General features: G+C 43.3%; 1 protein-coding gene across 1 annotated transcript; it reads left to right on the top strand.

The window, feature by feature from the left end:
- Positions 1 to 5,508: 5,508 nt before the first annotated feature.
- Positions 5,509 to 12,786, top strand: tent5bb (terminal nucleotidyltransferase 5Bb; the record flags this gene model as incomplete). The annotated part of the gene is made up of 2 exons (XM_083981455.1): positions 5,509 to 5,682; positions 11,761 to 12,786. The coding sequence occupies 2 exons, from the start codon at positions 5,509 to 5,511 to the stop codon at positions 12,784 to 12,786; spliced, it is 1,200 nt and encodes a 399-aa protein (XP_083837581.1).
- Positions 12,787 to 13,043: the final 257 nt, after the last annotated feature.

Raw genomic sequence — 13,043 nt, 5'->3', positions numbered from 1 at the left:
GCAGCAGGATGTGAAAATCAGATTGCTATTACTCATACTGTGATGCCTGACTGACATGGCCCAGCTTTGACCCTTCAGCTTTGCACCACCAAGACATACAGTAGGAGGAATGGTGTTATTTTTTAAAAAGTTATTGCATTAAGGAATTGCTCAGCCATATTAACAGATAAGATGTCTGTCTTTTACAGATTCCAAGCTCATGCAACATTGAAAACATAAAATGCACCCTTTCCTGAGAAGAAGATGATTTGTACTTGGAAAAAAGGATCCCACTGAAAAGCTATCATTTACATGGTTCACTAAGGAATGCAGGATAACAAAAACTAATGGTCAAACAACTAAAACAAACTATATGATCACTTTAAACAGGTATTATCACTTGAAAGACACCGTGTCACATGAAAAAATAACACCGCTCTGTTTGAAACTCTCTGTTTTCACACGTTGCTGTTGCAAGATTTTGAAAGCATTAGAAAATCCTCAGTTTGCTTTCCAGTATGTGTGTGAAAATGTTCATTCCCTTCAGGACCACAGGGACTGTGGAGGCAGATGAGAAAGCCATCAGCAGGGGAAGCAACTGCACCTAGAGCTGAGAGGGCATGGCAGAAAATGGCTTCTCCTGAATATTATAAAATATAAGTGGTCTTGTAAATGAAGAAACAGGAATATGGAAAACAAGACTGTTAATATTTTTTACTTGATTTATGATACTATATTATAAATTAGAAGAAAGAAATAAGTAGCTTGAGATGAATTCAGCTCTACCAGACACTCTCCATCCTAATAAACACATTATAAGAATATTAGCTTGAGGACCAATTTCTCAAGCTCAATTTCTCTAGACCACATCCAGGGAAGCTGCATGTGAAAACACCAAAGTCTGAACCAGATGGACCTGGAATTACATGGACTTTACAGTCAGTGTCATATCCAGTTGAGCTCATGAGTGATTCTCCTCATCGCTCTAACCCTCAGCTCCACCAAAATGATCTCCAGTTGGTGAGAATGTGCTGAATGTGTCTCCTGTAATGTGCTGTGTTAAAGGGCAACTCTGGCTCAAAATCGTTAGGTACTGAAGGGAACAATAACCAGTCTCTATACTGTAGCTGTGTCTCAATCAGTGACTAACGGCACTACTTTTTTCAGTATGAGTCATCAAAAAAGTTACTATTTCCCCCCTTATGCCATTACTGTTACTGACCATAGAATCCACAGTTACTCGCCATTACTTGACTCAAAAAGTCCTGTCAAAAAACAGGTGTCCGTTATATAGCTACACATTTTTTTCAGTCCATCCACTAGTCGGAACTAACCAACTGTGGAAGAATACTGAGTGAGTTGGTTAGTTTAAGATAAATGGGAGGCTACGGGGACGAGTCCAAGTAATTTGATATACTGTATTATAACATTTTATAAAAAAGTAACGCAATAGTTACTTTTCCTGGTAATTAGTTACTTTTATACACTTATTTTTTGGGGAAAGTAACTGTAACTATAACTAATTACTTTTTAAAAGTCACATGCCCAACACTGGTCCCGGTTCTGGGGATTTTGGAGGATGCATTTGTCCCAATGTCGAAGGCTCCTCCAAATCCGGCCTTCTCCGTTCTAAGAGGACACACTGCACCGTTGTGGACTCCCATATCCCAAGATTCTTTTAGAGCTGGTAATTATTAAGCCTAGTTTATGCTTCCGCGTCCCGTCGACGGTGTAGCTACGGCGTAGACCCGACACCATCACTGAGCATTTGAAGTTCTGCGTTGAGGGAACACGTTCCACAGTGAACAATGGCAACTGAAAAACAAATGCTTTTATCACAAATGTTGAAGCGCAGGCGATGAAGAAGATGTTTGCGGAGGTGGTCTGTCCGACCAGTCGAGGCTGAACAGGTGAATTTACCACGTTCTGAGCGGACCAATCACAGTCCTTGCAGTTCGCACCGCAACCGCGTAGTCAGGATTTTTTGAAGGTGCGCGTCAGGCTACACCGTAGGGTTGGCATCGGGGTCCGCGGTGACGGCGTAGCTATTGGAACGTTTAGGCAGTGCCGCACTCCAGCTGCAGCACTCTGCTGGAAGTATAACAAAGCCGACACTTTCAAATGTTCGATGTTAGGACATTGAATAAGGAAATGCTCTGTCCTAGACTGTCCCATTTACCAATAGTTGACACAGAGGAAACCTCCCTCCGAAGCCGCTGCCTCCATAGACAGCATAGGCTACGTCTTCCAAAGGACGAGGCCCCTGAATTGGTACAGAGCTTATGTCTTTCCTCCTATAGGAGACTGACCTCTCCACATACAACCTGACCTCCCTCTTGGTCAGGGTTTGGACTGTTGAGGCCACTGACCTCTGCTTTAACACCACAGGTGGCCCCATATCCATCCCAGTCTGGGCTGATTTCTGGGTTGCAGATGTTAGTGAGGCAGCCTCACCTTGTTTTTTCCTACTGAAGGAGACATTGGTACAGCCAGTGTAAGCAGAACATCTGGTCTTAGACAAAAGCCTGTTGATGGATTTGAAATGATTTAGCTGCACACAAAATAAAATTACAGCGTGTCTGAGTAAAAAATGATAGTGGTTTGAACGACTTTCTCTGTACACTGAATGGCCAATAGGGAGCAAGCTGCATCTGCCCTTTGATTAAGATGTTACAGTAGTGTATCTGGCTCACAACACTGCTTCACTTGGGTCCTGTCAATGCTACCTTACTAGAATTGCGCGTTTCCTGTGTTTTTTTTCAAAATGTTGATCCATAAGAATACATATTTGTGATCTGGTCCATATCTTTTAGCATCCGTATTCTGTTAGAGTCAGTGAGCCAATTGGATGGATTTTTAAATATATAAACTGCTTTCTTGTGACATCACAGCTTAGTTACTGAATACAGGCTGCATGTTTTTCTCTGTGGACTGATGATTTTATGCTTTCACAGAACTTACACTGATTCACCAAGTGTCTGCTGGAAATGGGGGGAAAAAGTCAATTGGTTAGCGGGGTTAGCCAGTAGGGCACCAGGTTTCACAATATGGACCCACTTTGGTCTGCTATTCATTTAATCTAATGTATTAAGACACATTTATTTATTTATTTCTTAAACACATTTTATTTATTTATTTTGACATTTTTGAGTTGACTTGTGTCTCCACAGGTTTTGCACACCTGGATTTGAGCAGTTTATCCCAGTCTTCCTGTCAAATCCTGTTGTCAGATGGGAATAGATAAGAAGTGCCTGTGTCATAGGGGAAGTTGTGATCTTCAGGTCATCTTCAGGCTTCCTCACAGATGTTCGACAGAGTTTCAGTCTGGGCTTCAACTGGGCCATTCAGAGACGGTCAGAGACTTGTCCTTAAGCCAAAGTCCAGAGCTATCTTGGACGCATCCTTCTACATCAGACAATATTAGCCCTGACCAAAGAGTTCAGTTTTTGGTTCATCATTCCTCTTCATTTCTCTGAGTTATTCAAATGCCAATTTGCAATTTCAATACACTATTTTCAAAAAATTCTATATTCATGTTTTCTCTCCGGCATTTGGGATTATTGAACAAAGATTGGTCGCCAAACGTGACAATAAACTGAATGAATGGAAAAGGAATGTGTTTACTTTCTAAAGTGAACTATGAGTGCCCTCTACCATTTTATAAACACGAATAATCAAAACCAACCTGCTCCAGTTCGTCACATGTCTGTGTGACGCACCTTATTGTAAGTGCAACACTTTACTCTGAATTCCCCTATCACTGACTGTAACATAAGAAACATAAACTCTTCTGATTGAAATTGAATAATAACACATAATGCCGGGGTATTGTGTAATTGGTGGAACATGTTCAAGGATGTTCAAAGAACTCTGTAAATAAAATCTATTGGTCAACCTCATCAGTGAATGAGTCTTTATTATCATCATCTTTTGTTGTACATTACAGTGTCATCAAATGCATTACATCATTTTCCTCCTCAAATGAAAGCCGACTGGACTCATACTAATCAGACCTCATAAGACTCTTTCCATTGTTATGTGATTTTGTATTATAATATGGTTTTAGTACATGAAAGTGGCTGATCCTCATGGAAAAACACCTGATTGGCATTTTGGTTTTGCTCTGATGAATTTCTCATAAATCCCTGGATGGTTGGATGGAAACATAATATACTGTAGTATCTTAATTTGCGGATCACATGCCCTAAACTTTCCGATCAGCGAGGTTTGACGCGATATCAAACCAGATGTCAAGTTCATTTCTGTGGAGAAGGCTGAGTGGATAATGACTGACAAGACTCAGTCAGTAGCTGTAAAGTTTGTTTGTGTTGGTTGGATGGATGCACTGCCAGAAAAACTTGTCTGGGCATGTGCTGTTTGTACAGATACCAGAATATTCAAGGACCCTAAGCCAAACAATCACAGCGGAGGCAGAACGTTGTTGTATGACATTTAAATGTGTGTTATTGGGAATGATGAATATGGTTGGTTATAGAATGTATAGGCCATCAGATGAATTCAATTATAGTTCACTCAGCTCATATTTGTAGTGTAGCCTATTGTTATTTTATAATGAAAACTGGCAGCATCTTTAAACTCTTGGTTGAACGCATCGGTTTCATACTTTCTATTAGAACTATTAGATGACTGAAAAAATAACACAAAATCTTACAAGAAAAAGCTAAAGTTGAATATGTGATACTTCCATTTACCAACTGCTGCAAACGACTTTTGAATCATCCTGTAATAACATTTCTGATGCCCACACTCTCCGAAGAAGCTTCATATGGCTTAATAGCTAGGCATATGTTGTTTTCTTTTCTTTTACGCCAACACTTAATTGTTTAATCAAATAGGCCTAAAAAGAGTGGCATTAATATATTTCAAAACATACTTTATTTCTCCAATAGCCTATATCTAACCCACTGTTCCATCCGTGCCACTTTTTGCATCTGGCACAGCTGGAATTTCACGTGCTCGGTTGAGGAGCAGTAGCGTCTTTTAATTGCGTCTAACTAGTAATTATCATATTTCCTACAGTCCTTGAACCTAGCATCTGACGCATGGGAAGCATGTGTGTGTGTGTCTGTGTATGTGTGTGTGTGTGTGTATAGGCTGATTGTAGTCTTCTGTAGGTTGAAGCGACCATAAATCTCTGGCCAGCCAATAGGGAGGCGCGCGTTAATCCCTGCTCTGTAAAAACCCGGTGAGAGCGCAGAGGCGACTCAAATCTGGACAGAGAGTCAGTGCAGACAGAAGGTTAGACACAGAGGAGGGACACCCAAGTTTCTGCTGTGGACATGTGAGACATTTCTACCAAAACTTTCCCGTCGCTTTATTGCATTTTTTCGGAGGTTTGTGAGAGCCGTCCCAGAAGAGGAGACCAGAGAGACGCGCCGGTGCTTGTCTGCGTTTTCTGCCTCATCCACAGTCATCCTGTCATCACCTGCTCGTCTGGAGGATCACTGCTGCTGCTGCTGCTGCTCTTCACATTAATTCTATATATAAAAAAAAACACACACACATTCTATGGACACTCCGGTCGTCATGTCCTGCGCTGATGCTTCGGAGCAGAGTCGGCGGGTCAGCGTGCTGTCTTGGGATCAGGTGCGGCGTTTGGACTCCATCCTGGGGGAGAGTGTCCCGATCCACGGCCGAGGAAACTTCCCCACGCTCTCCGTGCAGCCCCGGCAGATCGTCCAGGTGAGCCCACGGTCCACGCAGCCCTACACCTCCTCACATTCACACCAGCACACCAACATGACAACTGTTCATTTGACTTAAACACACTACAAGTCCACACGTCTACAACATTTATAACTTCTTTTATAGGGCTGCTGCCCTGCAGACATATATTCTTATACACGGTGCTGTGGATCTATCCTGAACCGGAGGTTTATACATTACAAGTGTCATGACAATAAAAAAAAGTGGAAAAAACAAAAATAGCAAAAAAACAAAAAATAAAAAAATCAGGAAAAAACCTCGCTTTAGAGCATTACAGTAAGAGTTGCTGACCAGGATGAAGGAATTCATCTGTAGCTATATAATCCAGCACCCCCACCTTGCACTTGCACGCGCACACACGCACGCCACCCCGCGCGCGCACAATCTGTGGAGTAATGGCCCTTTTCTCCAACTAGACAGTTTCTTCTGGAGAATTCCCTCAGTAACTGAAGTTAAGTCAGTAAAATCTGACATAACGTCTGGTGGATTTTTTCCACATTCTCACATAAATAACTTTAAAACTTTTTAACAGAAGTATAAATGTAGTGGACACCTTGTCAGATTTCTACAAACTAAATCAATCCCCTGGTTGGTCTAAGTCTTGTCTCAGTTCCGTGTGTCCACGCTTTGCTTTTACACAACACATTTGTGCAGTGGTGAGGATTTGTGGCGGAGCTGATTACACTTAAAAAGACATTTGATCACTCTTACTCTCGACACAGACATAAGAGTGGAGATGATCTAACACCATGACTGCACTTTTCCACTAGCTCACTAATGCTTCTGCTCCTTCCGTCTGTTTTTCACAGCTCTCGTGAAAGTGAGAGAGAGAGAGAGAGAGAGAGAGAGAGAGAGAGAGAGAGAGAAAGAGAGATAATGACTGAGCTCCAGTGTATTTACAAGGAATGAGACATATAGTAGGGAAAAAGGACTGGGCTGTGATTTTCCTTCACATTATTTAAATGTATTTGCCTGTAATCCAGGTTGGATTTCACTCCAGTGATTCACTTTTTCTGCGGTGACCCTGTGGGGAAGAAAGACCCTCAGACGCACATAACATTTCAAGGTCCTCTATAATCAAGGAGGCCCCCACCACCATCTGCATTGGACATCCCAGCTAATGTCTTTTTTCTTCATTACACAATCCAGTAGACAACAGGGACCCCAAACATTTTTCTTTCCACGAGCCAGAGCACTTTTTAAAGACCAGCTCTTGGAAAGTTAGCCCACTGCTTCAACCAATATCTGATGAGAGGCACCAGTGTGTTTCCCTCAGTCTCCAATAGCCTATAGTATATTTGCACGAGTGCTAGCATGTTAGCATGTTGGATGTAACATACCTAAAGCTAAGCATTTTGGTCATTTGTAGTAGGTTTCTGTGTTTAATTTTATTTATTTAGTTATTTTTTAGGATTAGGCTCATCTCGCATGGAAACAAAAGAAGGTTATACATATATGAAAATGTAATCATGTGTATTATTTTCATTTAAAGGAACAATTCAAATTCAGAGGTTGTATAATATCTCATTTTATCAGGATTATGAGCTAACAGAGATTAAAATAATCCCTTTAGAGCTCTGTCTGGTGCGCATGCTTACAATACAGCAAATCACACGGACCATTTAAGACTTATCTTGAATATTTTTCAACCATAGGCTACTGTTGTCTGCTGTGCTACTGTCTCATCATCAAGCACCTGGAAGAGGAGACTGATACGAAAAGTCTGTCGCGTCACCGTGCAGCCAGAGAATTGTTTTTGACAAAAAATAAAAGCAGATGCCATGTTCCCTGTCATGGAATATGTTAGGCAGGTTTCACATTTCTGCAAGTTGATTTTTTTACCATATGGATATGAATGGAAACCAGTGGCTGCCTGGAAAGGAGAAAAAAAAACACACTGAGTGATCTAAACCACTATGATATGTTTTGGAAAATGGTTGACAGTAATGTGGGGTATTCATGATTCATGGTAAATTGGCTAAAACATGCAAAACCGCCAGTCTAGCTCCTTTTAATGTCGTTTATTTTTAGCCCCCGCACCAGACAGAGCAGAGCCGTCTACCTGAGACAGATAGAGATGATCTTGGAGCCGTCACATCCTGGGGTGAAAGTGACCAGCAGATCACAGTCCCAGAGAGTCGGAGGCCTCTCTCAATGCTGGATTTTGTCTTAGGGCCACATTTAAATAACATCTGTTTGTGGTCTGGTTGAGCAGAGAGAGCCATGGGAGCAGCAGGGAAGGAAAAACTTTTACTGATACTGACACTCTGTACTTCATTTAATGTCGACAGTCATCCACCCACAGTCAGATGAATAGGCGGCCGTGCAGCTCTCAGCAGGACATACCTGGTAGCATGCTACCACATGATGGTAAACACAGCCATCTGATGCGTGTGTGACACAGCTTATGTAATTTGTTGTGTGGAGAAGGAGGGGGGGGGGGTGTTTTTGTTGGCCACCAATAGGATTCTCTCTTATTCCAGCTCTGCAGGGTATCACATTTAAACTAAACTGTTGTGTCTACAGCACATATTTGAGAAAGGTGTCCTTTTTCTTTTTTTCCCCCTCCCAGTGACCTGCTTTGACCATTGTGCTCTTTATTTCCTTTTTTTTTTTTTTTTTTTAAACCGAACGTTACACTATACTTTCATGAATGGCAGTGAGTCGCCCGGACTTGGAGCAGAAAGTGAGGGGTGGATTAGTGCCTGTACTAACACTGGGCTTGTGGGTCAGGCTTGACAACCTATCACTGCGGTCAGTGAAAACCGGTCGCCTGACTCCGCCGCGGCCCTCGCCAGACTGTAAACCGACTCCTCACTGGGCTATTGTTGTGAGATTGAGCAACACGAAGACACCACATGCTTCCTGCGGTCCCCAGAGAGGGAAACCTGGGAACACTCAGCTTAGATTGTTGGGTAATGATTTATTAATCATTGCGCTTCTTGGGGATCAAAGAGCGAGGACAGCACTGACGGCATCTCTTCAATTGGATCAAGTTAAACTGGAGCCTATGAGACTGCCTCATGTAGGCTACATTTATCCTCTAAATAGCAATGAATCACCAACTAAATCATATACTTTTTTTTTAAATTATAGCAAGTCCATTTGATAACAGATTAAATTTTAATACGAAATTCAATATTGAACATATGAAAATGTGAGTTACTGCATTTTTTGCTGGCTGCTGGGACAACTCACAGGATGGGGAATAGCTTGATTTTGCTATGAAATCCCAAAGCTATATAACAATCACTATTCTTCCCATACTTTTAGAGTCCCATCATATAAAACCTACATCACAGAGGAGGAAACAGCCCATGACTCACTCTCCTCTGAGCACTCAGGTGAAATGACCACCCGTGAATAGGAAATTCAAAGAAGCGTTTCAAATCAGAGGAAAAACCATCATCATCATCATCATCATCGTCGTCCTCCATTGCCTGCCAAGCTACTGTATGACTGACTGGCTGGGTTAGTTTTGGAGTGGATGTGAAGGTCAGAGACTCGTAACTTCTCATTCACTGTCGCCATTTCCTTGGCAGCGTGGACGATGTGACTCACTGGGAGCTCTCACTAGGACTATAGGCTGGTAAATGGCTGGGTCATTTCAAACTGCCATAATAAAAACACATTCAGGCCGCAGCTTAAATGAAATACTCAAGGAAACTATTGAGAGCGGAGAAGGAAAAGCCGAGAGACTGTTATGCGTCGCCAAGGCGTTGTCAACACCAGACAGTCTGGTGTGTTTGCGGCTCTTTTTTACAAGGCTTTTTCTGCGCGAACGTCAGCGGAAGTGTCTCCCCTTCTCGCTCGGCTCACCAGGTGCTGCTGCGTCATGTGGGAAACGTACTGGCCTATTTTATGAGTGCAGAAGAACGGGCATGGTGGGGGGTTGGCAGAGCTAGGCTTCCTCATTGGCTCCTCTAGGGACCCCCCCCCCCCTGCCCGACAGGCAGATTATGGCGTGCTGTTAACTCGGACCAACTGTTTAAGTCTGAGGTCAGAGCAAATACTACTGTGGATTTCCCTTTGCTGGATAGTAAAAAAAAAAAAAAAACACGTCTCTGCAGTTTGTCCAGTGCCCTGTGAAGTTGTGTGCTTTCACTCTACAAAGCAGTTGACTTTTCCCAGTGGGGTTTGGAGTTATATGGTTTCTTTGCCAAAGCATTGTCACAAATGACAGTATAAACAGCTTCCTGTTAATGAAGTAAAAGTGTTTTCTCCCCTTTGTGCACTGAATCCGAAGTGTTAGATGAGTTACTGGGGGGCTAGGGAAAGCAGCTAGCATAGCTTCCATCAGCGCTAAAGTCATATTTTCTAGCCATTTTATAGCATAAATCTGATTAGGTTTACATAAATGCTAGAATTCTGTGGGTTATTTTCGGGTGCAATGCATTGTGTACCTGTGAATTCATTGACAAATAACAATAGATGCTAATGGGTAGCATTTTGAGCTAATATTCACATTTTTGCACAGTTCAGCACATATCCCTAAATCCAGATCCCAGTGTCTAGATTGAATAACCAGGTACAGCATGTCAAAGTGAACAATAGAGACATTTTCAAGTGTATTTATTTTATTTTGGAGACAGCTCAGCCCAGTGTTTTTTTCCTTTTCTGCAAGGGAAAACAAAGAGCAAATAAATCTGTCTCCTTGCAAAGAAAGCAAATATGATTATTTTTTAAAATGTTGAACTCATTCCTGCAACATCAGGACCCGTTATCTGAAATGGAATGGAAACACTTATCTTGCTTCAAAAACATGAGGAGCCTGAAGAGATTACAGCAGGTGACGTCAAAGGGAGGGAAACGTTTGAAAGAAAAAGGGAAAAACTGGCACCATTAGCAGAACTTCACTAAATTTACTTCATCTATTCATGTGTTGGTCTTGGCTGCAGTCAGTTCCTTAACCTGGCCTGCCCAGCGTCCGCTGACATATAGATTGATAGGGAACAGCAGATCCCCGCAGTGAGAACTCGAAGGGACAGCTGTGTTATGAACCTCTTGTTTAGCTGTTTTTCTACTTCTCGGTGTCATTTGACTGCAACAGACAGGAAACATAAACATCTCAGCTGTTTGTAGCCCAGCACTTTCCCCCGAGCATCGCATCAGTGCATGCATGGTGTGTGTTCCAATAACCAGATAAACCTCTCCTCGTGCCAAGGAGTAAACTTTATACGACAGCGGAGGGGATCGTATTTTCTCAATACGTCCCACGGGTTTAGCAGTTCACAGCTTCTTTTACTTTGGAGCCTCTTATAAAGCAGACAGGCACTGACTTGTCGTTTTCCACAGCTTATCTCTGTTGTGCTTATGTTAACCTATATTGTAAATCTGATAAATCAGCCTCTCAGCTCATTAGAGGTTGACTGTAGCCTACAGTATGTAGGGCGCCGTCCCCCTCAGGCAATGAGATTGCTCATAGATAATGATACCATTATCTGAGAGGTGGATCACTGCCCCTAAGCAAAACCCTCTGTTGACAGAGTCTCTCAGCAATATAGTGAAAACCTACAGTACCTGCTTCAGGAGTCTACCACTGGCCTCGCTGTCCTTGCATTCTACTGTACTTGTTTGCAGCTAAATATTCAAAATACGATCCAAATTATCTCTGCTCTATGAAGATTTTACATTTATAATTTACATCGATTGATTGATTGAAATGTTTATTTTGAATATGAAAAAGGAATGGAGAATAAGCCAAAACATTTAAACATGAGATATAGAAATTCAAAAAGGAGTGAGAAGAAGTAAAACTTATAAACTCCCACCTCCTCTCCACCAAATAATGAATAACTACCTAAACCTGTCTTATGTTACAAAAACATGAATATAATTTACATATACCTACATATATCCACATATACATACATAAATACCCACATACACATGCGTACACACACACACACACATACCTACATACTGTAAATGTCCACATAAGCATCCATATGTACACACATCTCCATCCACACAAATATAGTTTTCTTTTTTTGCACATAGATAGATAGATAGATGGACACCCGTCACTCAGTTTCTCCTCTCTGTGTCTTCCAGGTGGTCAGGGCTCGGCTGGAGGAGCGGGGCGTGGTGGTGCGCGACGTGAAGCTGAACGGCTCTGCGGCCAGCCACGTGCTGCACCAGGACAACGGCCTGGGCTACAAAGACCTGGACCTGATCTTCGGCCTGAACCGAACTGACGACAAAACCTTCCGGCTGGTGAAAGACGTGGTGCTGGACTGCCTGGTGGACTTCTTGCCCGAGGGGGTGTGCAGGGAGAGGATCACGGCCCTCGCCCTGAAGGAGGCGTACGTGCAGAAACTGGTGAAAGTTTGCAACGACACGGACCGCTGGAGCCTCATCTCGCTGTCCAACAACACCGGCAAGAACGTGGAGCTAAAGTTTGTGGACTCCCTGAGGAGGCAGTTCGAGTTCAGCGTGGACTCCTTCCAGATCACCCTGGACTCGTTGCTGCTGTTCGACCGCTGCTCGGAGACGGCCATGTCCGAGACCTTCCACCCCACGGTGCAGGGCGAGAGCATGTACGGGGACTTTGAGGAAGCGTTCGACCACCTCCGCACCAAGACTATCGCCACCCGCAGCCCAGAAGAGATCCGGGGCGGCGGGCTGCTCAAGTACTGCCACCTGCTGGTGCGCGGCTTCCGGCCGTCCTCGGAGGCTCAGATGAAGCAGATGCAGCGCTACATGTGCTCGCGCTTCTTCATCGACTTCCCCGACATCAGCGAGCAGCAGAGGAAGCTGGAGGCGTATCTGCAGAACCACTTTGCGGGCATGGAGCACAAGCGCTACGAGTACCTGATCACGCTGAGGCGGGTGGTGGACGAGAGCACCGTGTGTCTGATGGGCCACGAGCGCAGACAGACGCTGGCACTGATTTCCGCCCTGGCGCTGCGCGTGATGGCCGAGCAGAACGCCATCCCGGCTCTGGCCAACATCACCTGCTACTACCAGCCCGCGCCCTACGTCAGAGACGTCAACTTCAGCAATTACTACGTGGCGCAGGTTCAGTCGCCCATGGCCGCGTGCAGTAACTCTTATCGGACGTGGCTGCCCTGCAGCTGAGCGATGTCTTAGGATGTGTGGAGTTTCTTTCTGTTTTACCTTTACGTTGATGTAAGCTGAGCATTCGTTCGAGTGCTCAGGACCTTTGTAGCAATGTGGACAAAAAAGGAATTAATGTATCTTTTCTTTTCTTTTTTTGCCAAATCTTGTATCAAAACCATTCCACTAAATTATATTGATTAATACTGCTGTAAAAAAAAAAAAATTCTCATTCGAGCCATTATAATTCAACTTTTTTTTAATTATTATTATTATGT

The sequence above is a fragment of the Trachurus trachurus genome (genome assembly GCF_905171665.1).
Source record: "Trachurus trachurus genome assembly, chromosome: 11".
NCBI classification, from domain to species: Eukaryota; Metazoa; Chordata; class Actinopteri; order Carangiformes; family Carangidae; genus Trachurus; species Trachurus trachurus.
Note: the sequence above shows the minus strand (reverse complement) of the source record. Positions and strands in the feature narration are given on the sequence as shown.